The following is a 27,031-nucleotide window of genomic DNA, read 5'->3' on the forward strand; positions in this document are numbered from 1 at the left end:
GTGGTCTCAAATGCAGCTCTAACAGTCTCACTGCTGCTGTTTAAGGTACAAGCTTGAAAGAGATAAGTCTTAATTGTTAACTCTGGGATGTATGGCCTCTGCAAGGCATCTATTTCAAGCTCCTTCTTCATTCCAACAGTGGCATGACGTTAATGGTACCCAGTCTTAATTAAGGTTTAAGGTTTGTAAGCATCCCTAATGTGATGTGTGTAAAATGCTTTAAATACTAGGAATATGCAGAAAGTCAGAAAGTACAAAGGCTAGATTAGACCATGTGGAACTGCAAATCTGTAGTTGGTGTGTTGTGAGAATCTAGTCATTGTCTTAGTATATTTATGAACCAAGATATCACAGTACATCATAAAAGGATGTTATTTACTTGAGCTTAATATACTTATGTAGATACATCCAACATATTTGTAACCTAGATTCAGTGAGGGTGTTATTGTTACTGTCATTCATCCTGCCAATGAGAATGACACACGAGTTGTGGTTGTATAACGCACTGATCCAGGTGAACAATTTAGCCCATTGGTTTGTAGAATGAGATGAATTATAAAGTAACCAAAAGCACTGAGATTGTAGATCAGGGATGTCAAACTCAAGACCAGGGGGCTGGATCCAGCCAGTGGGGTGCTTAGATCTGGTCTGCGGGGCCTCCCTGAAAACAGTGAAGGACCGACCTGGGGTGCCTCTGTCAGCAAAAACAGGGCTCTGTTTTCTCTGGTAGAGAGGTGCAGGAGGCCATCATGGCCAAAAATGGAGATGGGGAGCTTGTTTTCGCTGGCCGTGCACTTGGGCTATCACAGGAGACTCCGACACAAGTGACATCAAGCTGGCCACGCCCACCCTGGCCACGCCCAGCCCAGCCCAGCCCCCAAGGTCAAATACAGCCCTGATGCGGCTCTCAATGAAATCAAGTTTGACACCCCTGTTGTAGAAGAAATATTAAACAAAATTTTAAGGAACCTTCACTTAGCTGATTGCACAAATGCAAACCACCAGATCCTTCCTTGACCAATCTAATTTGAGCATGTTGTATGCATGAATGCAGCCACGAGAAACTGCTTCGATCACCCACATTTCTCCAGCATCTTACCTGTGTAACCGGCCAGGGCAGCAGCAGGGATGACAGGTTTGTCCTTGTTCATGTCAGTTCGGTCTCGAACATAGTCCTTGAAAGTGCCTTTGGGCTTGTGGTTGGGCAGAGGGACAGGATAGTCCTCCGAATCAAAGCTATCATAAGAAGGGACGCGCTGGAGACTCTGGAAGGATGACTGGCTGCTCCAAGACTGCGCCAGACGGTCACAACTGTCATAACTCTCTATACTCTCAAAAGAATCTTGGCCCCCAAGTTTACCTGCAAGGCAAGAACAAAGGAAGTTCACCTCCAACCAGGGATTGAGATGCCTTCATAAGAAGAAGAAAACAGCCCAGGTTACAAATAACATCTGACTGCCTGACTACCTGTAGACGACCTCCAGATCCAGAGGTGGTATTCAGCCGGTTCAGACCGGTTCTGGCATACTGGTAACAGAAATTTTGAGTAGTTCAGAGAACCAGCAAATAACACCTCTGGCTGTTCTCCCCCATCCTTTCTTGTCCTATATTCCCTTGTTTTTTTAGTTCAGCTGATTCGCACAACTAAAAAAACACTAGCGCTGACAGAGGGCATTTTTTGAGTGCTGTGTGCATGCGAGTGCAAAGCACACTCTCATAGAACCAGTTGGAAAACATGTAGAATCCCACCACTGTCCAGATCCTCACCAACATTGATTTCAATATCATGTTTTAATGTGATATAAAGAAAAAGTCATTATAAACATGGTGAGCAATCATTTTAACCATCCTAAATGAAATATTATTTTAGCTTAATTCATGTTGCTGCCCCCAACTGCATCATTTTCCCCTTCTTTCAGCCTGTCCCTCAAGAGGTTAATGTAGTTCTCAGACAAAAAGAAGTCATGCAGTCCCGGTATTTTTCTCCTGCAACTCCACCATGAAGGCTTTTGTGGTAGGTTTACTGCTGAAAAGGAGCCAGACATGAGTATCTTCAGGTATAGATCTGCCCTGGAGGGCTGTTGGCATGATGGGTTTAGAAGGGCGCTATGCCATATTGGATGGTGTCCAAAACAGGTGTAAAGGAGAGGCTTAAGTTGAAGTTGCAATGAGATGAAGATGGATCTCATATTCCCTTCTTTAAGTGTTGTGTCCATCTGACACTTGCAGTTCTTGGTGTAGGTAATATCACTTAATCTTTTGAAGAATTCATAGCAGGACCATTGTGAAATCAGAGTTCACAGGACGAATCTATCCCTCTAAACTGCCTGAACATTGTCTCCATGTTTTAAACATTTGCATGACTTTTTCTCCTACTCAGGTAAGGATATCGCCAAACCTGAGAAGGGACGGAGTTCTTTATGGCTTTCACTGGATCCTAAGGAGGGAAATAGCCTGGACTACAGCTGTGGAGCCATGGTGGAACATAGTCTGGATTCCAGAGGACAGAGATAGTAAGTTTAAGTAGTTTGGTTGGGAGATAGAGGGTCAAGTGTGCTAGAAGTTCTCAAGAGTATATCTCTAATGATGCAAGTAGTTTGCTTTAGTTGGGGAGGCCTTCTGCATATAGCTGAGGAACATTGACTTCTTAGAAGTAACTGTGTGTGTGTGTCTTTCTTGGTTTTTGGAGCTGGACAGGAGCACAGTCTTACAAGAAAGGCCAAGATTATAAACCGAAAGTAGTTCAATCTCACATTCAATCTCTAGTTCAATCTCCAATTTCTCCATCTAACAACAAGATGTTGCAAGAAGAAGGAATGATGTCTTCATGCAGATTACTGAGCTAGATGGAGAAACCATTTGACCTGCTATAAGGAAACCACCAAGCATACAGATTAGCACTTGTCACATCAATGTGTGTGTGTGTGTGTGTGTGTGTGTGTGTTTTCTGAGGTTCTCGCGGGTATTTGTATGTGGATCTTTGGTTATTCGGGTTTTCTCCCGTGTAAGATTGGAAGTATCTAGGCAACGTTTCGATGAAGTCTCATTCATCATCTTCAGGCTTGTGTCTTCAGCTCTGTGCTTCTCAGAGTGAGGATAATGGATTTATAGGTATATACATGTTTGAAACCAAAGTCATTCAACCTTATTTGCAAATAAGCCTGGTGTCCCCATTTGAGTGAGGAGTTATAACATACATCTTCCCCCCTGAGTTTTGTCACAAAGCAATTCACTCTGAGAAGCACAGAGCTGAAGACACAAGCCTGAAGATGATGAATGAGACTTCATCGAAACGTTGCCTAGATACTTCCAATCTTACGCGGGAGAAAACCTGAATAACCAAAGATCCACACACACACACACACACACACACACACACACACACACACACATATATATATATATATATATATATATATATATATATATATATATATATATATATATATAATATAAAATATATATTTCCTTATATATATATGTATGTATGCATTTATTTGAACACTTTCAGATTTCAGCCACATATGCAGAGCCCTCTGTTACAAACAAGGAGAGGTTGTGCATTGTCCCTTCTTCTTCCTCCTCCTCATGACCATTAGATATTACCTCAGTCCTGGCAAACATGAGGGTTGTTTATTCTTTGCTTCTTAAGAGATCACTTCGCCAGAAATCCAATATGTCAAGTCAGGCAACTCTGCCCAGATTAATCACTCTTACTTCAGCTAAAAATTTGAATTCCTACCAAAGCACACAGGTTCAAAAGTGAACAAATAAAACAAAACAAATAAGATCTTACACTGCTTTCTCTGGAATTCCACTTGATGGCTGTTGCTCAACCATTTCAGTTTTACTGACAACCTTAGGAGTGTAGTAGGATCATTTGAGTTCATTAATTACCAAAACCAGTCTGAAAACAGCTGCTGGGATTATGTTTTGGCAGAGATGGTGGCAACCAAAGCCCACATAATAACTCTCAGAGGTGGGGAGAAGGCTTTGAACTGGCCTATTTGCCATGTTTTGATTTGACCTCCATATCCTGTCCAGTATGTACCTCCCTATCCACCCACCCCCAAAATATATCTAGTAAGAATTTAGATAATGGCAGGAATCACTTGCTTGAGATAAGCAAAGTATAGAGAGTCTCTAAAATCTAGAATTTGAAAGGCGTGCAATGCCTTTCTCATATTGCATCTTTAGAACACTCAAAAGCAAATGCATGGCTTAAGAAAACAAACAACTCTTCAACAATTCTATTGGTGGTATTTCTAGTTGAAAAATCTTGCATAGCATAGCATATGAAAGTGTCCATCAGTCAAAGGAGATATATCACCTTGCCAAAATAGTGCTATTTATTTATTCATAAACCTGCAAAGTGATCCCAAAGGAGGGATAAATTTGTTAAACAAACAAACAAAACACATTATTTATTTAGTCGGTTGATGTGCCCAATGAGGGAGCTGTATCCTGTAAACCTTGGCTGATCTCAAAAGAGCTCAGCAAGGTCAGTTAGACCAGGATAATACTTGGATGGGAAAACAAGGGTGTAGGCTACACTGGAAAATTAAAAAATAAATCCTAGAAGGCAAACCACTTCCAAATAGTTGCCAAGAAAAGTATATGGATGTTTCCAGAAATTTTTCCATTTTTAAATATTGTGTGATAGGTGAGCTTAGCTACTGTGGCTTGATCACAGTGTCATCTCAACTAACCATAGCATATTCCAAAAACCGTGGTTCAATCATAGCTTTTAGTGATATGAAATCCCAGATAGTGCAGTTATTGCACAACAGTAGGTGAGCTATTGTTTGTTCATTGGTTTGTTGTTTTTTTTGTGCTAAAAAAAACCAGACCAAAAGGCTGGGTTTCATGGGAAAAAAAATAAAACCATCTCAACCCCAATGTCAAGTGTAGACAGGGGTGTCTGGGAATCAGAACTGGGGCCAAGAATGAGGTCAAATCCAATTTATTATTGAATAAAAAAAGCTGATATGGATCTGAAATATATATTAAAGGTATGGTGGTGATGATAATGGATTTATGGGTATATACATGTTTGAAACCAAAGTCATTCAACCTTATTTGCAAATAAGCCTGGTGTCCCCATTTGAGTGAGGAGTTATAACATACATCTTCCCCCCTGAGTTTTGTCACAAAGCAATTCACAGTGTCAAGGGGGCCATTAACTTATGACAGTTGCACATTTTTTTTTTCAATAGCCTTTGCCAGTTCTTCAAGATGTCTTGGACTATGACTTCCAGAGTCAGTAGTTGGGGAAGACTAGATTAGAACATTTCTCCAGTAAGATCACTTAGGCATACTATACCAAAATTATCCACCATTTAGAAAAAGTTGCCAGCAATAGCAATAGCACAGTACTTAAGCTTGTATACCACTCTGTACTGCTTTAAATGGGTGGTTTACAATGTTAGTATATTGCCTCTAACAATCTTGGTCCTCATTTTATCGACTTTGGAAGGATAGAAGTCTGAATTGATAGCAACAGCACTTAGACTTATATACTGCTTCACAGTGCTTTACAGCCCTTTCTAAGTAGTTTACAGAGTTGGCATATTTCCCCCAACAATCTAAGTCCTCATTTTACTGACTTCAGAAAGATGAGAGGCTGAGTCAACCTTGAGCAGGTGGGAATCAAACTCTGTCAGTCAGCAGCAGAATTAGCCTGCAATACTGCATTCTAACCACTGCTCCACCACGGATCAAACTCTAGACTGTGGGCAGAGTTAGCGTGAAATACTGCATTCTAACCACTGCAACACCAGGGCTGATATGGTGAGGCTGCTCACCAGCAGATTGCAACCATGATCTGAAGAAGTTTTTTGCAGTACCAGGAATGGAACAGAAGCAACCACAATGCCCCAAATAGAGGGGCCCTTATTATCTATTTGTCTACACTACCTCGGCTGGCACGCCCCATGCACATGTTATCCGGTGTTACGACTTCCTGTTTGATTGTGAAGTAGTCTGTCTGCAAGGAGTCCATCTGCACTGGGTCGCGAAGAAGGACTGATGGGTACTCATTCTCATATTTGAGAGAGAGGAGCTCCTCAGAGCTGATTGGATGGAGAGTCTGGTAGGACTCTGTGATGAAGCTGGGCTCAGAAAACTCTGATGGAGGCACACACTGAGCATGCTCAATGCCATAACCTGCAAGGAGAAAAATGGCATGAAGTGGTGATCCAGGGTTTTAGGGACCTATGTGGGCACCTCAGCAGAAAAGGCTGCTGTCTAGCATTTGCCAAAGATCCTGCAACATGCCCTTTCTGCTAGATCTGATGTTATAGGCAGATGTAATTGGGAAGAGGTATACTAGGTCACACATTCCAATATTTGTTCTAAGTTAACAGAACATATATTTAGATTTGTTTAGAGCCCAGTATTCTACACATATTAATTTACCTTCTTGTAGGAGGGAGGAAGGGAGGGAGGGAGAGAGAGGGAGAGAGGGAGAGGGAGGGAGGGAGGAAGGGAGGGAGAGAGAGAGAGAGAGAGAGGGAGGGAGGGAGGGAGGAAGGAAGGAAGGAAGGAAGGAAGGAAGGAAAAGAAAGAAAGAAAGAAAGAAAGAAAGAAAGAAAGAAAGAAAGAAAGAAAGAAAGAAAGAAAGAAAGAAAGAAAGAAAGAAAGAAAGAAAGAAAGAAAGAAAGAAAGAAAGAAAGAAAGAGAGGAATTGGACTTACTAATGAAGTAGTCGGATGTATAGCGAGATTCTGGATAGGCAGTATTTATTCCATTTGCTGGATATGGCTTGATCTCTTCTGTAGCAAATAAATGAAAGAGAATATCTCAATTATTCAACAACAATACAATTAACAACAATATACATAGTTAGGTGAAACTGAGAAACTGTGACTGATGCAAAGTCATCACACAACGTGGTGATGAACACGTCAAAAAGGGCCCGTGAAGGAAAAATTATGGAAATACTTTGTTGAACATTGGAAGTGTTAATTACCAAGAAATCTGCTATGGAAATGCAACACGTGGACCATAAAGGCATGAATCGCCGGAGTCCAGTAATGTACATGTAAGCATGGCTTTCCATGACATGAATGAACATCTGTATTAAAATTTGTATATGATTTCCATGACTTTTCCTATGTAACATCTATTATTTTAAACAGCTTGAAGGTACTGACTGCAATAAGGATAGCAAGCTGGTGTAATCAACATTATATGAGCACAATTCCCATCATCACCAACCATATGCCAAGCTGGCTAATGGAAGATAAACACGAGAATTGTCCTCCTTAAGTTCTATTAAACAAACGTGGTTGATACGGTTACATGACTTACAGTTGGGTAATAGGATTTTCCCTCAATTTTTATCAGACTAGGAAAACTGTTTGTGGCTGGCAGCTACATCTCATGAGTATGCCATATGGCACGGTCTAGTCATGTTGCAAAATCGCTGAATATTTTTTCAATGATTTTGGTTTAATTTGACAATTGTTCAAAACTGTGAACAAGGAAAGCATCATGCTCCTATGCAGGAAATTATGTCTTCGTTATTCAGTTATTTGCTAACAAATTGCACACAGGGAAAAATGTCGTCAGCAAATGAGATGAGTTCCCTTTCTATTCCTCATCTAGATCATTTATGAAGATATTGAAGAGTACTGAGACTAAGACAGAACCTAGGCTCGGTACTCTTACATTCTCCGTGTAATTTGTTAGCAAAACAAATAGAATAATACAATTCTCTTAGTCAACAGGAGGATCTTGAGGAATTGGGGGAATCTAGAAAAGCATCTCAGGGGTCTATGTAGCCCATGAACTGTTCAACCAGGATAAGAAGCCCCTATGCTCAATATCAGCTTGACTAGGCCAGATTGTACTGAGCAGCGTGTCCTAGCGCCATAACTTCAAAAACTTTTACCAAAGCAACCATGAAGAATTGCATAGTCAAAGTAATCAAGATGGCCAGGGTCAAACTTTCTGACCTGTCCAGATTACTTTTATGAGCAGGCTTCCAACACACTAAGGTATTTCAAAACATTTTAGCCAGAGGTGACTCACCTACCACAGGCTGCCTTACAAAGACAGAAAAGGCACCAGGCAAAGTCTTCTTCATTGACATGTATTTCAGAATACTCAAAATTAGTCCCTTTCCATTCCCTGTGCCCTAAAATAAACCCTTGTTCCTCATAGTCAGCAGTGCCCTCTCGTTGACTACAAAGCTGGTGCCTTCTCTACAACTACCGTGTTTTCCCAAAAATAAGAACCTATCTTATATTTTTTTGCCACCACAAAAGGCACCAGGTCTTATTTTCGGGGGATCTCATCCACTGACTAACCTCACTTGCACATGTCGCCTCCCCCCCGCTGCCCCCCGGCCTCCTTTTCGTTGTCAGAGGCCTTCGGGAACAACTTCTTCTATGGCCAGCAAGGCTTTCCAGAAGGCTTCTGCAGCCAATAACAGAGCTCCAGATCGATCTGGAGTTTGTTATCAGCTATAGAGGCCTTCAGGAAAAGCCTTGCCGGCCAGAAGAAATGGCCTGGCTACAACTGTCCAAAGGTAAGTAGTAGGGCAGCTTCACCCCCATATACCCACCCTAGCTTAATTTTTACCCGTCCACTCTGGAGTGGGCTGGCTCTTAATTAGAGCTTATTTTGAGGGTAGGGCTTATATTGGGCACAGGTGTAAAAATCAAGCTAGGACTTACTATCAGGGTAGGTCGTATTTTCAGGGAAACAGGGTATAATCTGGCCTGTTCCCTTCCCTGCTGGTCTGTCCTGGAGGAGGGAAAAGGGCACAAAACTCCCACAACTCAGCTCCCACAAATCTTAGTTTTGTTTAGCTCTTCCCCATCCCCCTAGCAGAAAGGGAGGTCAAAACTACATTCTTTTTGAATGGATTTATATACTGTTCTCTGGCTGACCTCCGTCCAGAATCAGCAAAAATTAATAGGATCCTCACTTCATTCCCTGGTGGGTCAAAACTAGCCATTGCATATGTAAATATAGGATTGAAAGATGACTAAGGGGGAGGAAGGGCTTCCCTTAACCTTAGCACCTTCATGAAAAGTTACCCAATAGTCATGATTATACTTCGGGTGTCCAACCTTGGCAACTTTAAGCATGGCTGGCTGGGGAATTCTGGAAGTTGAAGTCCAGAAGTCTTAAAGTTGCCAAGGTTGGACACCTCTGCTTTAGTCAATCTTTATCTCACTAGTCATAGATAATAGCTATCAGACCCATGATGACTTCTCCTTTTTAGTTTTACAAATAGAAATAGAAAGTGAACATTGTTTTTCAACCTGTTTCAGCCTGTTTCATGCTCAATTTTCTGGACCTCCATAAATGGACTTCACATACAGCAAACTAAATTCCACTACAATGTACGTAAGGACATGTGTATACAAATGATTTAACTTGATTATTTCCCTAATGTCAGAATGCAAAATTCTGGTAGTTGCATAATGATACAGATAATTTATCGTCACAGTGATGCGCTTATTCTATTTCTCAGACTATGGGGAATAATCAACAATGTCTTCCTCCAAATAAGCCATTTAAACAAGGTTTCGCTACATATGTTTCCAGGTCCTTATTTAGCAAAAAGAGTCCTTATTTTCTAAAACTCAACCTTAATCAACTTTTGCCAATATCTCTAGCTTAAAAACCACTGGCTAATTTGGGTGTTGTTTTCGTGCCCGTCAATTTCATCAACTAAAGTTGTTTCCTAGAATATTGTTCAATTCTAAGGAGATGCCACCCCTCACTAACTCCCAGGCAGGTAAACAAATAAAAAGGAGTACCAAAGCAGCAACATGCATTGCTGTGCATTTAGCCAAAGCACTTAGACTTCCTGTATATACCACTTCAGAGTGCTTTACAGCCCTTTCTAAGCAGTTTAAAGAGTTAGCAACAATCTGGATCCTTGTTTTACTGACTGAAGAGGTTAACATAATATTTGGGGAAATCAGCTAACATACTCCAGTTCAGATTAGTAATCTCTACAGTCATTGATTCTTAAAAAGTTTCAATCTAAGGAATTTTTCCCAGTCCACCAGAAGTTACCTGGGATTTTGATAAATCAAATCCTTAAACCCTAGATTCCTGGTATACCATATGTCTTAGGCATGCCATGATGATGCCAGTGTACACAGCACAACAAAACACAAGGAAACTCAAATTTCTATGCTCTGCATGTAGCTTGTTCTGTTACTCAACTCTCACACCAAAGCTTGTTGGAAATGAAAAAGGAGAAGAAAAGAACTGCAGCTATATGCCACCAACACGAGAAAGGAGAGGCTGCCCATCTTACATCCAAACATGGTGGCGTGTTTATCTTAAGAAAGCCACAGAAGGTGGCAACATCCCCTACCTTTTTAGTGGATTTTATGGAACAGATAAAACTGTCCCAGCCCACTCTTGCCTCCCAAAATAGAATAATAAACACCTGTCTCTACCTATTACAGAAGCCTCCAAAATGGTCTGCAAACATCTTAGTGGGCACCCTTTATTTACAACTGGTTTCACATTATTATTCAAGACTGAATGCCACTCTGTTACTTATTCTAGTTTATCCAGGGTAGTCCAGGAATAGCAGATGCTTTCCCATTATTTTTGGAAAAAGGAGGTGTCAGAAACACAGCTTTGCCCTTATAAACTGTGTGTAGCCTGGCAGTGAACTTGGTTCCTTGGCACCTTTTCCCCACAGGCTCCAAGGAGAATGAGATTTTGCAGTTATTTGGCAAAGAACTGAATACTGGTAAACTATACACAAGCTGGAAAATCCCACCTATTAAAGCAGAGCACAGAAACACTTCCTATCTGTGGCTGAAGTGTTCTTTTGTTTGTGCAGAACTCCTCTTCTTAAATGCATCAGCACAGAGATGGAGAAAAAAAAACTAAAAAGACTTTATGCAGGAATAATCAGCTACAGGTGGGAGAAAGGTATAATTTTACAACAGCATTTGGGTCTAGAACAGGGTGTCAAACTCAAGGCCCATGGACCAGATGGGGTGCTTAGATCTTCCCCATGGGGCCAGCCTTGAAAGGACCAGCTTGCGGTGCCTCTGCCAGCAAAAATGGAGCTTGGGAAGGCAAGCACGCCACTCTCCCCACCCGGAAGCTGGAAGAGGGCTATCAAAACAAACTAAAAACAAAACAAAAGGAGAAATGTTTCCCCCTTTTGCATATGAACATGCAAGAAAGGACAGGAAAGGATAAAGGAAAAGAGGAAAAACAAAGAAGAAGAAGGAAAGATGGAAAGAGAGCGAGGAAGGAAAAATAAGGAAAGAGGGAAAGGAAAAAGAAAGGAGAATGAAGAGGGGAGGAAAAAGAAGAGAAGGAAGGCAGGGAGGGAGGGAGGGAGGGAGGGAGGGAAGAAGGAGATTTTAATGTGAGGGAGGGTTTTAGGGAAGTCCTGCCTTAACACTTGGCCACCACAGGTGCCCCCTGACACAAGTCTGGTGTCACGCCCACCCTGGCCATGCCCATCCCAGTCACACACACCCCAGCCCTCCGAGGTCAAACACAACCCTGATGCAGTCCTCAATGAAATCAAGTTTGACACCCTAGTCTAGTATATGTAGACTAAGTCAGCAACCTGATAAGATCCCTGTGGTATTGTACATTCATGCAAAGTTGAACTCATGTCCAATTCATTGTTCCTCCACCTGAGCAACTTTAAGATGCATGGACTTCAAGTCCCAAAATTCTCTGGGGAGGCAGCATGGGGGTATCCTAGGGAGGGGATGAAAGGTATCTCTTTGGGATTTGATGATACTCTGGAATCCATTGACCTTTCATTAATCAACCCACAAAGTTGTCCACATTTTTGGCTTGTCTGGGCTGCACTGAGTGAAGAGGAATTGTCTTGGGCCACATATAAAATATATGATATAGTTAATGTATGTAGACAATCAAAGATATAGAAAACTAAAGAGAGTTTATTATAGACCACATTACTAGCTGTCCAGGGCCACATGTGGCCTACAGGTTGTAAGTTGGGCACACCTTATGTAGATAGTTCCTAAATAAATAGAATCTCTTAAAGCAATTTCCTATATTCTCAAAATATAGATAAAGATTAAACTAGCTTTACCAATTTATGGGCAAGGGCAAGCTGCTTTGTGAGCCTTTCACTGTAACCAAACTCTGCCAAAATATTCAATAGGGATACCATATACTTATATCTAGGGACGCAGTGGCTCAGTGGCTAAGATGCTGAGCTTGTCAATCAGAAAGGTCGGCAGTTTGGTGGTTCGAGTCCCTAGTGCCATGTAACGGAGTGAACTTCCGTTCCTTGTCCCAGCTTCTGCCAACCTAGCAGTTCGAAAGCATGTAAAAATGCAAGTAGAAAAATAGTGACCACTTTGGTGGGAAGGTCACAGCGTACCATGCACCTTCGGTGTTTAGTCCTGCTGGCCACATGACCACGGGTACATCTTTGGACAGCGCTGGCTCTTCGGCTTTGTAATGGAGGTGAGCACTACCCCCTAGAGCCGGAAACGACTAGCCCATATGTGCAAGGGGAACCTTTACCTTTATACTTATATCTCTGAGGAACAATTAAACACGATAAATGAAACACCTATATTTGCCTTCATGCGTACAATAAATTAAAGTGATGCAGGACCAGGAACGTTGATTTTTGCAGTGGGATATCCAGAAACTCCCATGAACTTGTGTAGTCTTCCAATACATCAAAGCAACCCAGCTCTTTATTGGTGGTCATCATCTATTACCTTTCTGCAACATCTCCAGATGCTCCCAAAGAATGTCCCCTACGAAGTCTGGCGCTAATTCAAGGAAGCAGTCCTTTCCCAGAGCACACAGGGCAGCTCCATTCATGCAGAACTTCTGGAAGTCCACATCCTTCAGACTGAACTCATTCATAGCCCACATAATCCAGTCCCGTACATGAGTTTCTGTCCATTGGTGAGGATCTGCATGAGGAAACCACAGGTGAAAGGGGTTACCAGGTGTGGCGCTTTGTACGCAGTTGACGGCATTCTGTTGGGAAAGGCTGCAAGACCTCTGCTAGCCTGAATTATTGGTCCTTATATCTCTCTCAGTGAAAAAAAATCATACTGTACTCCAGTGGTGGGATTCAATTTTTTTTTTTTTAAATACTGGTTCTGTGGGTGTGGTGAGGTGGGCATGGACAGGTGGTCATGTGACTGGGTGGGTGTGGCTATATTTTTTTTTCCTTTCGCAGCACCCTCCCCCCACGCCCCATTTTTTGCCTACTGGGCCCACTTACTTCCTGGAAAGTAAGTACAACAGCGAGGGGGGGGTGTTGATCAGCTGTGCCGTACAATTTAGATTACCTAGAAAGCAAGAAATCCAATGATTTCCTGCTTTCTAGCTAATCTAAATTGCACGGCACAGCTGACCATTGGAAATACAGGTTTGGCTGAACCGGTAGCAATTTTTTAATACCGGTTTGCTTGAACTGGGCCGAACTGGTAAAATATCACCACTATACTCTCTCCACTGTTGATAATCCAATGAGATGTAAGCCTTTTCCAATACGCCAGCAGGATTGGCAAAGAGACCTCTTCTGGTTTGGTAAGAGTTCTCCAGCAGTTTTTATCCAAGGTGGCAGGAAGCTGGATATTATCCAGAAGTTCTTTGGATGATCAGATATTGGAAACCATCTCCAGGACATATTCTTTCCAATTTTGCTCAGTCTACAGATAGCCCTTGACTTACAACAGATTGCTTCTCAACTGTCTGAACGTATAACAGACCTCCTCAGGGGTACTTACAACCCAGTTCCGAAGTTACAATAGCTGCTCCCCCTGCAGTCACGTTACCACATGTTAGGCATTAGTCAACCAGCCCACTTTTACTGCCATTTGCAGTGTCCCACAGTTGCATGACTGTGTTTTGTGATGGTTTTGCTGAAAAAAACAAGTATTTACTTCAAATTTTTGGCAAGATCAGCCCATTGTGAACCAGGATGTTTGTTTAATGACCGCAGTGATCATTCTACAAGCATGGTGGTTGCTTAATCACCACTGCAAAAAAAGTTGTAAAATTGGATCAGCCACATGGGTGGCCTAAAGGATGACAAGTTATGATCATTGATGGGGAAACTCCATTATCGTTGTAAGTTGAGAACTGCCTATGTCAGCTTCTCAGTACCAAATAGTAGTTCTTTCTTAATAACATAACAACCACTCCTTAAAAATATTGTAACATATAAGAAAAAGGCTATCAGGTGTTTCCACCATTAAGTTGAATGTCACTTAGTTAAGTATCAGATCAAAGAAACTATGAATCTCAAGTTTTTCTTTGAAGATGTTTTGCTTCTATCCAAGAAGCAAATGTCTTCAAAGTGCTTGGAGGTTTATCTGTGTCCTCAGGGTCACCTGAGTTGTGCTTCTACTCCTGTAGTCTGCAATTTTTCCTCTGGAAATCCATTCCTACTTCCACACCATTCAAAGGGTGTTCATGATCCCAGATTCTATAGCTAAAAGTCTGTAGAGATTCTCAGTCATTCAGTTCATGGTTGTCCCAAAGGTGCTTTTTCAGGAAGCAACTGGATTTTCTTGTTTTTTCTTTGAAGACGTTTTGCTTCTCATCCAAGAAGCTTCTTCAGTTCTGACTGGATGGTGAGGAATGGAAAGAAAAAAACAAGAAAGTCCAGTTGCCTCTTGAGAAAACACTTTTGGGACAACCATGATCTGGATGAATGAGAATCTCCATAGACATGTGAATCTCAAGGTTATTGAAGGCTGCAGAGACAACTCTATGTACTGGTAACTACAACATATCCATATATGATAGAACTGCTACCCTTTTGTCCCAAATGCTGTGCAATGTTCAAATTGCTTTTTATATACTAAATGAAAGCTGAATGACATAGGAGGGGCTCTAGAATATATTCCAGAAACCCATTCAACTTGCACCTGTTTGAAACCACACAATCTTGTAGCACGTTGGCACAAATCAACATTTGTGACATACCTTTGGGTATTCCCAGTCGTTGCTGCTCTTTTGTGAAACCACTGAATGTGGCTTTTAATGCCTGAGACATCATTTCTTTGCTGCTTGGAGTTAACAAAGGCACATCGGCACATTCCATATCTAGAAGACAAAGATGAGAAAACAGAAACATCAGTGGATACCAATGATATGAATGGTGAAAGGATCAAGGGAACTGAAGTCATAGAACCGATGTCAATAGAGGTCCACCATCTTTTTCCTGGATAGAATAACTACTCAATGAGCCAATTTAAGTTGACTGGCAAACAAGAAGATAATATTCTATCAACAACCAATGGAAATGAACTATATGAGACCATTTTTGAGTTGCTGCTCTTTGGTTTTGATTGTGTAAAGATATGTAGAATTGAACAGTAGGTATTAAGTTTCCCTTTGTCAAGTGCCAAAACCAAGAAAGACATTGAGATTCTTCTAAGCCGTTTTCTTTATGGTTTCTTACCTATAGACAGAAATCTTGGATTTCTGGGAAAGCCAAGGGAAATCTTCAAAACCATAAAAAAGCGAGAGTTAGAATATTTTGGACATGTGATGCGATACCTGGAAAAACACGGCATACTTCACAATCCTTCAAGGAAAGGTTGAAGGCAAATGAGGTCCAAGGAGAAGAAGAACATTGTGGCTTCAAAATCTAAGGGGCTAGTTTGGACAAAACTCAACAGCACTTTTTCGTGCTGTTGTTGATAAAAAGAGGATCGCCAACATTGATTGCCAATGTCTAATGATGGATACAGCACAAGAAGAAAGAGAAGAAGACAGAAATCTTGCCAAACAAAAACAGTCCACTTGCACAATAAAAGATATACCTTGGGAATTATGATAAGACAAACTCCACTTATCACAATAAGTTCACCCAACTAGTGTGTATGCCTACATATTTTTATGGCAGTGAAATCCTCATTTAAAGTAAAGGGGTAGGATGGGGACTTAGAGTGTCACGTAAATAGAAAGATTTTTTTTTCTCTATCAATGTTTATGTTATTTTGTTTGACAGTGTACTAAGATACACGGTTTTGCTTGTTATCTTTCTTCAGGACTCACAAGGGCCATTTTTGGTGGGATATTTAGGAGCAAATGCAATGGGAAACCATAAGCCAAGCGATTGGAAAACGAGCAACAGATTCCACACACTGTTTAAAAATGTCATTGGGATATTTAGAGGATTTTATTAGCAAAGCTCTGGAGAAATAAACACACTGCTGAGCCAACTCTGCCATCCATCTTCTGCTCAGAGATAACACCAAGGGAAAGTGTCCTGCACATTCTCCCCCTACTTCTAAGCAGCCTGTTGTGTTTTAATGATGGGCTTAGCATGCTTGGTGGGTAAAAAGAAAAAGAAAAGACCACCCACCAACAGCTCAATCACCTTTGCAGCCTGGTCAAAGGGCAGCTGGGTCGCTCTCTGGCTGTGGGAGAGTGATTCAGGCACAGCTTTGAGAGGTGGGAGAATCCTGGTCCTGACACTAGTTTTTCCATTGGCCAACTTCAAATACAAAAAGAAGCACATGTGCAGAGCAGACCTTGAGAAACACACCAGGAGCAAGCCTGCAGGGCAAGGCGTTTCACATTCCCCTCAACCAGGAGGTGTCAAACACAACTTCATTGAGGGCCACATCAGGGTTCTGTTTGACCTCGAGGGGCTGGGGTGAGCATGGCCAGCTTGATGTCACTCGTGTTTGGGGTGCTGTATTGGCCCCGGGGCTCTGCCACCAAAATCGGGCTCCCGTCGAGCTCCATTTCCAGCTGCCACAGCCTCCTGCAGCCCTCTGACAGTGAAAATGGAGCCCATGAGGCTCCATTCTGGCTGGAGAATTCTGGGAGTTCAAGTCCACAAGTCTTAAAGTTGCCAAGTTTGGGGACCCCTGTACTAAACCATAAGCCATAGTTTACAAACTACCAATGGCTGGCTTTGCACACAATGGCCTGCTTCATGCATTACGCTAAGCCGTGATATCTAATTTGTTCCATACTGCAAAATTTGCTTGGTGCACACAGTTATGGTGTAACTTCCTGACTGGCTGGGTTTAAACTCGATGCTAAGTTATGGCTTAACTGGGGATTTGTGAATAAACCACAATTGACTGGGTTTACATAAATCTAAACCATCCAAACCACATTTTGGCTTAGCGCAGTGTTTGGACCAGGGATAAACACATATGTTATTATACTACAAAGGACATTGGATATCTAAACTGTAAATTCAATATAAAATTTCAGTCTTCCTAATCATTCCTATCTCTTTCTTTGATATCTATTTTAAAGTTTCTGGTTCAGTGTGACGGGTCTCACATAAAAAAAGGCTATATATTTTCCTAAAATAAATTTCTTAAATATTTTGCTAACATTTATAAACATTTTGTTTCAAGTTGCTGCTGCTAAGAGTTTCTCTTTAGTTCCAGGGTTTTAATTAGGCTCTTCTCAAATGTTTTCTTCAAGCTTATTTCAGCTCAAGTGCTAGGAAGCATTTTTTACATTTCCTTTGCCCAGCCAGAATCTATTAAAAGAAATGAAGCCATTCTTGCCAAATATTATTCCCAGATTTTATTTCTAAAATGAGATCTGCCTTTCTGAACACCAAGCAATCAATTAAGATGAGAATTTGCAAACAAAGTAAGGGTAAGTGACGTTCAATCCTAAGTTTAATTATAATTACTTCCAAGTAAACACGTCTTGGATTCAGTTGCATAATCTATTCTTCAAATCAACATGTAATGGTATACAATACTTTATAAACTTTAAATATGCTTACTCAGAAATAAACTTTATTTCAATGGGATCATTGCAGCCTTAAAGAGGCAGGATTGGTGTCTTGCTTTAAAGTTCTGTGGATAGGAAGTTAGGTAAGTAGGTAGGTAGATAGACAGACAGACAACTAGGCCATCTATGTTTTTGTAAATAACTCAAGGTTACAAACATATGCAATATACTTTTTCTCCTCTTATTTTCCCCACAACAATAATTCTATGAGGTTGATGAGAGAGAATGAGTGGTCCTCAAACTCAGCCAACTGGCTTTCATGCCTAGTTCAGGCCCAAAGTCACACAGCTGGTATCCATGCCTAAAAGCAGACTAGAAGTCACATTCTCCTGGTTTCTAACCTGTTGCCTTCAACCACGAAACCAAATTGGCTCTCACTAGACCAAACTGGGCTAGATAGATAAGATAGATAGATAGATAGATAGATAGATAGATAGATAGATAGATAGATAGATAGATAGATAGATAGATAGATAAATCAGGCAGGCAGGCAGATCAGATAGATCAGATAGACAGACAGATAGATCAGATGGACAGACAGACAGATAAAATGGAAGTAATGTTCATTTAAAATTGATACTTGTTTTGTTCAGGATGACAAGAGCTTGCAGCATCCAGTCCTGATCCAAGTTTGGTAACACATGAATTGCTCCCTCTTTAGCAAGATTCCAGCACCAGGTCTCCCTGAACAGATACTACTCCAACCCAGATTGCTGTCCAAAGAGTTCAAATTTCATTCATGACCAACAAAACAGAGCTAGCAGTATAATGTTATTTTGCAATAGGGAGAACCAGCACAAATAACCCCACCAATTTTGACTTCAAAGCAGAAAACTAAGGCTTGCTTAACTGAAGAAACACTGCTAACTATTTCCAGGACACTTTTAACAGAATTACCAGAGTTTTGCATACATTTAGTACAGCCTGATATTATATAACAAACATCAAATGCCACCTTAAATAATTAACATAATAATAAAATAGTTATCTCATTACATGAAATCATGATTTGTTTAATCGTGTTTTGGATGAAATAAAAATGGTTGGATTCACACAATGCGTAATATACTAGGGCATAAATGTATATGTCAATTAGTGTACTAAAATTATAGTTTATTCACCTGTTAGTAAGCAAATCAGACTGTGCTTTCAAAGCCATGATGATTAGAATCACACAATATATTAAACCCAAGCCAAATATACCTTACAGTTTAGTACAAGGTATGAGCACATTCAATATATCTGTTATGAACTTATTACCTATGTTCTGAAGACCATTTTAAAACAGAAAGAGCTCTCAAAGTTTTTGTTTCTCAAACAAAACATTGCTTTCCCCTTTTTTTTATCAACTTCATATCCTTGTGTGTAAAAATTCCATAGTGAAATAGGTGTTTGTAGAATAAGTATCTAGAATAGCAGTAATGAAATAGCCCTGTTGAATTTGCATATGCAAACAAATTACAAGCAAATTGTAACTTTAAAAGTCCAACAGCAACATAGTCAACTTTAAAATGAGGCAGGGACCCTGCTATTCTCCATGTTGTGGTTTGGCAAGTTCAAAACTCTCTCAACGATAATTTCCAACATTGTTTATGATTGAGCATTCCTCATATCTGTTCTATTTTGACTGTCATTGTTGAGTTGCTACTCAGTTGTGGAGGAGAACCATATTTTCATCATCACTGCTTCACAACAGCATTAGAACCCAAATCATGGCAATTTAAGCAACATTTAAGGCTCATGTGACAATAATAAGTGGAGACATTCCTCTCTATCTTGTTTTATATAAAATGCAAATCCCAATTCCAGTTGTTCCTCATGACAAATCTATTGTGCTCTTGTTCCTCTATAGTACCTTACACAGTAGCAAGTCCAAAATTGATGTCCAGTTGAGGCTGGTCACAACAGCAGTTGACTGACCTGGCCACCTCTTCTGCTTCCCTTCCTGTCTGAAGATCTGATGGATAACCACTAAGGTCAAGGGTCAAGCTCACTATTGACTTCAAGAAAAGCAAAATGTCACTCTTGCCACACTTCACTCCCTGTAGCCATATCTACTAACTCATAAGCCAACAGAGAATGAAACCTGATACAACATAGCATGGAGGACTGAAGCAAAGAAGTCTATGGCTAGATTCACATATCAAGTTAAGCCATAAAATGGTTTGCTTGGTTTGGCTTTTCCATTTTCCAGGGACTGTGGTCAGTGATGGATTAAGGCTCACTGGTGCCCTTAGCATAAATCTTGGTGACCCCCTCCTCTGTATATGCTGTACAAACGAACCCAAGTTTAGGCTACATAAAAGTTTTTTTGTGGTGCCCCCTTTGAGCCTGGTGCCCTAACCACGTGCTTAATCTGCTTCATGGTTAATACACCACTGACTGTGGTTCATAACTCATGAATTATTAATATTATATGGATGGTTGAAGTCCACACATTTGAAAATAGGTAAGGTTGGGAAACACTGTCCTAGAGAAAAGTGAAGTTAGCCTAGATCAACTGCACATGAGACTAGCTAACAACTGCAAACAATCCTTGGATCTCTAAGAGCAGGCCTTCCATTTGATCCTGAAGACTGGCATGCTGGCAGTGGAATTCTAGGATTACAGATTAACAGGGTTGGAAGGGACCTTGTAGGTCATCTAGTCCAACCCACCACCCAAGCAAGAGACCCTACACCATTTCTGACAGATGGCAGTCCAGTCTCTTCTTGAAAGCCTCCAGTGATGAAGCTTCAACTAGGAGTTGAAGTCCACAATTCTTAGAGTTGCTAAAGTTGAATACTCCCAAACTTGAAGGTCCTTCATCTTCTATATCCCTCCATGAGGGACATGGACTGATTCAAAATTAGAGAGTGGGGAGGGAGAGAGAGGGAGAGAGAGAGAGAGATCTTCTGTGGGGATTTACCACAGTGAAAGCCTCCAATCAGAAGCATATTGCCTAATCTTGGAAAAATATTGTCCAGGTGAACAATATTATCCATTAAGACCTGTGGCTAGGGGTGAAGATGGTATGGAGGGAGAGAAAACATTTGAGCAAATGAACCTAGCTGAGCCCCTCATCCCATTTATTTAGGCAGGATTCACTGAAATTTGTCTGCACTTTTGAACTGTTTTCACAAAGGCCTGACTCTCACTCCCACGCAGGAAACAAGAGCCAATATGGGCCTGTTTCAATTAAGGCTTTCTCAGCATTCACACAGAAGAGGGAGGTGGGAGTAAGGGAGGTGGAGGAGCATCCAGATGTTCATTAAAAAAAGAAATGGGTGCATTTATGCACACACCCCACAGAACTGTCAAGGATTTTGTCTTTCTGCCATCCGATTGTCCCCAGTTGAAGCTTGATACCTTTCCCTACTATTTTAATAGCAATAGACTTATATACCGCATTATGTGCTTTACAGCCCTCTCTAAGAGGTTTACAGAGTCAGCATATTGCCCTCAACAATCTGCATCCTCATCTTACCAACCTCAGAAGGTTGACTCAACCTTGAGCCTGGTGAGATTTGTACTGCAGAAGTAGCCTGCAGAACTGTACTCTAACCACTGCGCCACTGGGGATCCACTTCTGTGCTCCCTAAGCGGCCATTTAAATATGCACAACAGGTAACTTTTTCTGTAACCATGTACAGCATTCATAGAATCATAATCATATGGTTGGAGGAGGTCTTGAAGTCTTCTAATCCAGTGGTTGCCAACCGGTGGGCCATGGCCCACTGGTGGTCCGTGAGAAAATTTTGGTGGTCCGCAGAGAAATGTCATCCCCAGAGCACCTCCCAAAGCAATTGATCCAGACTGTGCAAGAACACAAGGCTGTGCCGCCCACCTGGTCCATGGCAGAGTACTGTCTCTCTCTCTCTCCCTGAGAACGGAGCTCAAAAACAGGTTAGGAATGTGGCTGCCTTGGAGGAGGTGGGGATGTGTGAGGGTTAGTGTGTGTGTGTGTGTGTGTGTGTGTGTGTGTGTGTGAGAGAGAGAGAGAGAGAGAGAGAGAGAGAGAGACTATCACCACCAGACCTTTGAGGTTAGATCAGATCTCTCTCTCTCTCTCTCTCTCTCTCTCTCTGTGTGTGTGTGTGTGTGAGAGAGAGAGAGAGAGAGAGAGAGAGACTATCACCACCAGACCTTTGAGGTTAGATCAGATCTCTCTCTCTCTCTCTCTCTCTCTCTCTCTCTCTCTCTCTCTCTCTTTCCCGCCAACATTAGCAAGCCACTATCAGTCAAAATTCATATTAATGGTCCACGGGATTTAAAATTATGAGTTTGGTGGTCCCTGAAGCCCAAAAGGTTGGCAACCCCCATTCTAATCCAACCCCCTAACCAAGACAGGAATCATTATTCCTTCCCAGACAAATGGTTGTCCAACCTTTTATTGGAAACCTCTTGTGATGGAGCATACAGTACATCCAGGCAACACATGCAATCTTTTTAAATTGCAAACAGAGTTAATTGTGCCCAGCTAGGCCCATCTAACTCATTTACTCAGCTTTGGGTTACTCCAGTACATCACCCCCATTGTTTCGACCAAGTGTTATTTTCTGTATGAAGCTGTATTTCACTGTCTTCATTCAGTGTTCAAAACAATCCTGTGGTTAAGTTGAAAAAGAGAAGGGATATCTAAAGCTATTCACAAGTAGCTTGATTGTGGCACATTGGGTTGTCTAAGCTATTGCTTCTTTCAGCAAGGTGTGATAAACAATCCACAAGTGTCTGGGTTTGTACACCAGGATGGCATGCTATGCAAACCCACATAGCATGGCATCCTGGTGTAAAAATGACACTGGCTAGTTTTCCACAAAATGCTAAACCGGAACAAAATACTTTATGGCTTAATGTTAAGATTTAATAAGTGACAGTTTGTACTACTATTTCATGTGTGTAAATTCCCATGAATGTCCTTGCTCATTTGGTGTTCCTATTGTATCCATGATGTCCTTCTAAAAATATGAATATTACATGCATTTAGAAACCCATCATTATGGAAATCAGCAAAGGGCAGCTCATTTTTCACCTGGGCTGCAGCAGAACTTTGGGACTGAATTCATGTTTTTGCTCCAAAGCTACAAAAACAGGTTATTGTTTAGCAACAGCAAATCAAGTGATGAATCTGGGCAGTGTTTCACTTTCAAATTCCATGCTGTTTGGAAGCAAGTTGAATATTTCTACCACAGAGGTGGTATATTCAGCAGGTTCTGACCAGTTCTGGAGAATCGGTAGAGGAAATTTTGAGTAGTTCGGAGAACCAGCAAATATCACCTCTGACTGGCCCCGCCAACCCCATCTATTCTCTGACTCCAGAGTCCCAGTTGGTCGGCTGGGTCTTCTTTTGTTGCCCTGCACAGGAGCTGGAAAGCAGGTTAGTGGGGTGGGGAGGGAGTGGGGATTTTGCAGTAACCTTCCCCCTGGAGTGGGGAGGGAATGGAGATTTTACAGTATCCTTCCCCTGCCATGCCCACCAAGCCACGCCCACAGAACTGGTAGTAAAAAAAAATTTAATCACACCACTGATCTTCAGGGATCTAATTTCAGCTAATCTGATTTGAAGAGTAGTGTCGATGGCCCATTAACTCAATAGAAGTATTATCAAGTCTCTATGTTCTTGTTAGCATCTTTCATCTGGGTGTCTATTGAAAAAAAAATTAAGCCAATTACCCTAACACTATTATCAATATGATACAACATTGTGAAAAAATACAGAAGGTTAGTATCACTCACGATCAAACACGTCTCTATAACCATGACCATGTAACGAGAACAATAGGGGGGGAAAACTAGGCAATAACATTCCTTCCCTTTTGAAATGCGTATTCTCTATACACAGGATTTTTTTTAAAAAAAAGAATAGTATTATCTCTAAAGATTGGTTAAATTATCTTCAAGTAAACATCTTTAGGAGCTGCAGATTAATCTATTAAGGTGCACAGCAGTTTGCATAAAAAATACAGTACATCTCTGCTAGTCTCTTCTAACATAAAGGTGCCCTTCTAACATTTTTGCAGTTGGCAAATGATCCAGCCTTCCCTTCCCTTAAACAATTTGTGATTTGGTACAGTATGTGAAAGGCAACATAGCCTGCTTCACTTGCGAAGCGTAAACAAACCACATTGGAAACCACATTGGCCCGCTTTATATCTCCAAAGTCAAAACTGAAAAAAATAATAATCACATGATGGTTTATTTGTCAGCGTAAAGCAGGCTTTTTGCTTGATTCAGTAAGCCTGGGTAAACCCTGGGTGATAACCCTTAGCATCATGTGCGAACATAACTATGGGAAGGAGGATCAATGCTAAATATCTGTGACTCTTCTTACCACTAACACAGTCAATGGCATTTGCCAAATTTACTTAAAGCTGTCACTACACTACACTATGCTGGGAACAGTTGAGGGCAAAAGAAGAAGGGGACGGCAGAGAAGGAGGTGGCTGGATGGAGTCACAGAAGCAGTCATCGTGAGCTTAAATGGACTCCGGGGGATGGTAGAGGACAGGAAGGCCTGGAGGAACATTGTCCATGGGGTTGTGATGGGTCAAACATAACTAAGAACAACACTTCCAAGCTGTTCTAAGGGTGGGCGGATTTTCTTGAAATCCCTGGTACTTACGTATCAAGTAATTCTTGGTATAAACTTCAAACTTCCACTGTCTTCCTTCTCCACCTCCATCCAACTTCCCATAAGATAACTTACTCTAATCCTCTCTCTAAACTTTGCCAAATAGCTATAATCCTTCTCCAAAGAATAAGCTGAAAAGGAAGAAGGAATGATCAGCTAAACTGGCTAACAGATTCCAAGGGCAGAATGAAAGGAGAAGGATAAAAGTAAATAACACTCAAGAAAGAAATAGGATAGATTAGACACCCAACAGCCTCTTTAAAAGAGAAGGTTTTCGACCCACAGGGTGAATACTGTCCCTCAGCAAAATCCCACAAGTGGTTTAACTTCCATGATTCCTTAAAAAAAAAAAAAAGGCTGAATTGTTTCACTGGGGAACTGGAGAAACCACTGCTGGAATGGGGGCCTCCCAGATGGTTAGACTAACAGGAAGGTCATCGGCAGCTTGGGAACGACAGCTCTCCAACTTGCACTGTGGTAGCCAGAAACCACCCAACGGGTTTATCTCTGCCAGAACACCAGCTCATCTGGCGTCTGTAACCACTTGGTGGTTACAGAAAAATGGAAGAGGCCAAGCTTCACATGTCCAAAGGAGATACAAAGAAAGACCAGGTTCTTCATTAGTTATTAAGAAGCCAGCAGGACAAAACTGATATTAGCATATTTGTTCCCAAATCTTAAATTAGAAAACTGTCAGAATATTGTCATATTCCCAATGTTGAAACATATATCCTTGCATATTCTTATTAAGATAACCTTTATTGTCATTTTTTTTTTTTTTGGCTGTGGGACCCTGGCACACATTAAAAATAAAATTCTATTGCCTGCTCTCCAAAGTGTACATATACACAACACACATATAGATATGCTATAAATGTACATATGTATATCCCTACATTAACAGTACCTACATATAGCTTATATATATATGCTATAAACATACAATACATATCTACATTATTAACAGAAGAGTAGAAGGATTTTACAAGGAAAATAGAGGAAAATAGAGCAAACAAACTTGCACATTATATTTACCCAGAAGATAAGAAAAATAAGCTTTCTTATCTTCCCCTTCCAATTCTTATTTTAGTTCAATGAGCCATTTTAAGCAAGATACTAAGCCACAGACAAAATTACTAACAAATTAGGTGCAGAGATTCATATACTTTGACCCAGTCAAATGTTTTACATCAGAATTTCTCTCCCATGCTAATAGAGATGGTTCACATATAGTAAGTTTTAATGCCATTTGTTTGATTTTAGATTCAAAACAAAGTGCCAGCCCTCAGCATCATTTTATTTATAGCTCCAGGGACCACATAGCTTCTTGGATCGTCTTACAAGTTAAAAATCCACCAGTTCTAGAAAGGATTGAATGAAAGGGAGGAGACGATGGTTAAGGTTAGAGAGAACGACAAGGAAGAACCTCACCCAGTTTGTGGTTAATGAGTGTGACCAGTCACACATTCCGCAACAACCTTCCAGGGAATAGGAAAGCTCTTCCCATTGCATTGATTTTATGAGAAGCGCATACAACCTGCTCACAAAATTCCTGAAGTTCTCAGTGTCCAAGCCCTTTATTGACTAATGATAGAAGGGACAGAAGTCTACATTGGACCTACCCACTTCTAAATGAGGTCCTTGCTTCTCTTGCTGCAAAATTCTCAAGTCATTCATTCACCCATCCTAAGAAGAAATTCCTAGCACTGGTTTGACTGGAAGCCAAGGTCTTCCCATCTCTCTTTGCTCCTTTATTTAAGTGACTGACCTTGAGCAAAATCCACTGCTGCCTTTTGCCAAATACATGGGAACCACATGGGGAGCAGTAGGGTTTCTTATACTTAGGACAAGATGACATGGTTCGCAGGCTTTCTTTGGCATGGACAGGCAGAAGTTATCCTCCCAGAGAAAGAATTTAGTTGTCACCACCATCGTTTCTTCCCTGTCTAGAAGCCAGGAGACTGTGACTATGACTATGAAGTAGGCACTGCCAGGAAAGCTCATTCACATTTAACACCAGAATATTTGCTTACACATCTGTACATGCATTTATTCCAATCATGGAGAGAATCTCAGCAGAGAGTAGAAAAGTGAAGGAATAGGTTGAAAAAAATTGTTCTATGCCTAGGTGGAATTTTAAGCAACTTCCATGATTGCAGTTGCCACTCCTTCACAACAGCTCTCTGAGGTCACTTCAAGCGAGATAAATAAATTGATTGTTCCAAGATACTCAAAAAGTTTCATAACTGAACGGGAGTCTAAACCTGAGTTGCTCCAACCTTAATTTAAAAACACCCATAGCATTCTGCTTTGCAAGGAAGATTTAAGTCCAAAAATGTCAGAAACTAATCCCCATGTGAAAATGTCAACAATCAAAAAATTTTTGGCTTACCTGAAGCCTTTGATTCAGTGTTAAGGCAAATCATCGTGGCTGATCTGGATGATTAATGCTAGACTGGAATTCTGAAATTCACAGTCCCTACAGACTTGGAAAGCACCAGATTGGGCAAAGCCATTCCACAGACTATGTGATTCATTACTTCCAAGTTCATAGGGGAGGAGTTGGCACTTTCTTCCCTCCTTGCAAGTGAGTTAAAAGAAAAGTGGATATGCAAAAAATGAGAAAGGGAAAATAAATCCAAAATTTAAAACAGAAAGGGAAACAGAAGAGAAAGCAAAGCACAA

The 27,031-nt window shown here is 41.0% G+C and overlaps 1 protein-coding gene across 3 annotated transcripts in view; it reads right to left on the reverse strand.

Annotated features, from left to right (window-relative positions):
* ETS1 (ETS proto-oncogene 1, transcription factor) overlaps window positions 1-27,031 on the reverse strand; it is a 130,470-nt gene that overhangs the window by 22,433 nt on the left and 81,006 nt on the right. For all 3 annotated transcript variants that reach the window (XM_087970077.1, XM_087970076.1, XM_026681212.2), the window contains 5 exons: window positions 14,944-15,063; window positions 12,714-12,914; window positions 6,696-6,773; window positions 5,917-6,165; window positions 1,100-1,360 (listed from right to left, as the gene is read on the reverse strand). In XM_087970077.1, the coding sequence (XP_087826203.1) occupies window positions 1,100-1,360; window positions 5,917-6,165; window positions 6,696-6,773; window positions 12,714-12,914; window positions 14,944-15,063 (909 nt within the window). The remainder of the gene's footprint in view (window positions 1-1,099; window positions 1,361-5,916; window positions 6,166-6,695; window positions 6,774-12,713; window positions 12,915-14,943; window positions 15,064-27,031) is intronic.

Source organism: Notechis scutatus, chromosome 7 (genome assembly GCF_049901735.1).
Source record: "Notechis scutatus isolate UNSWTSFEM ecotype Mainland chromosome 7, rNotScu1.2, whole genome shotgun sequence".
Taxonomy (NCBI): domain Eukaryota; kingdom Metazoa; phylum Chordata; class Lepidosauria; order Squamata; family Elapidae; genus Notechis; species Notechis scutatus.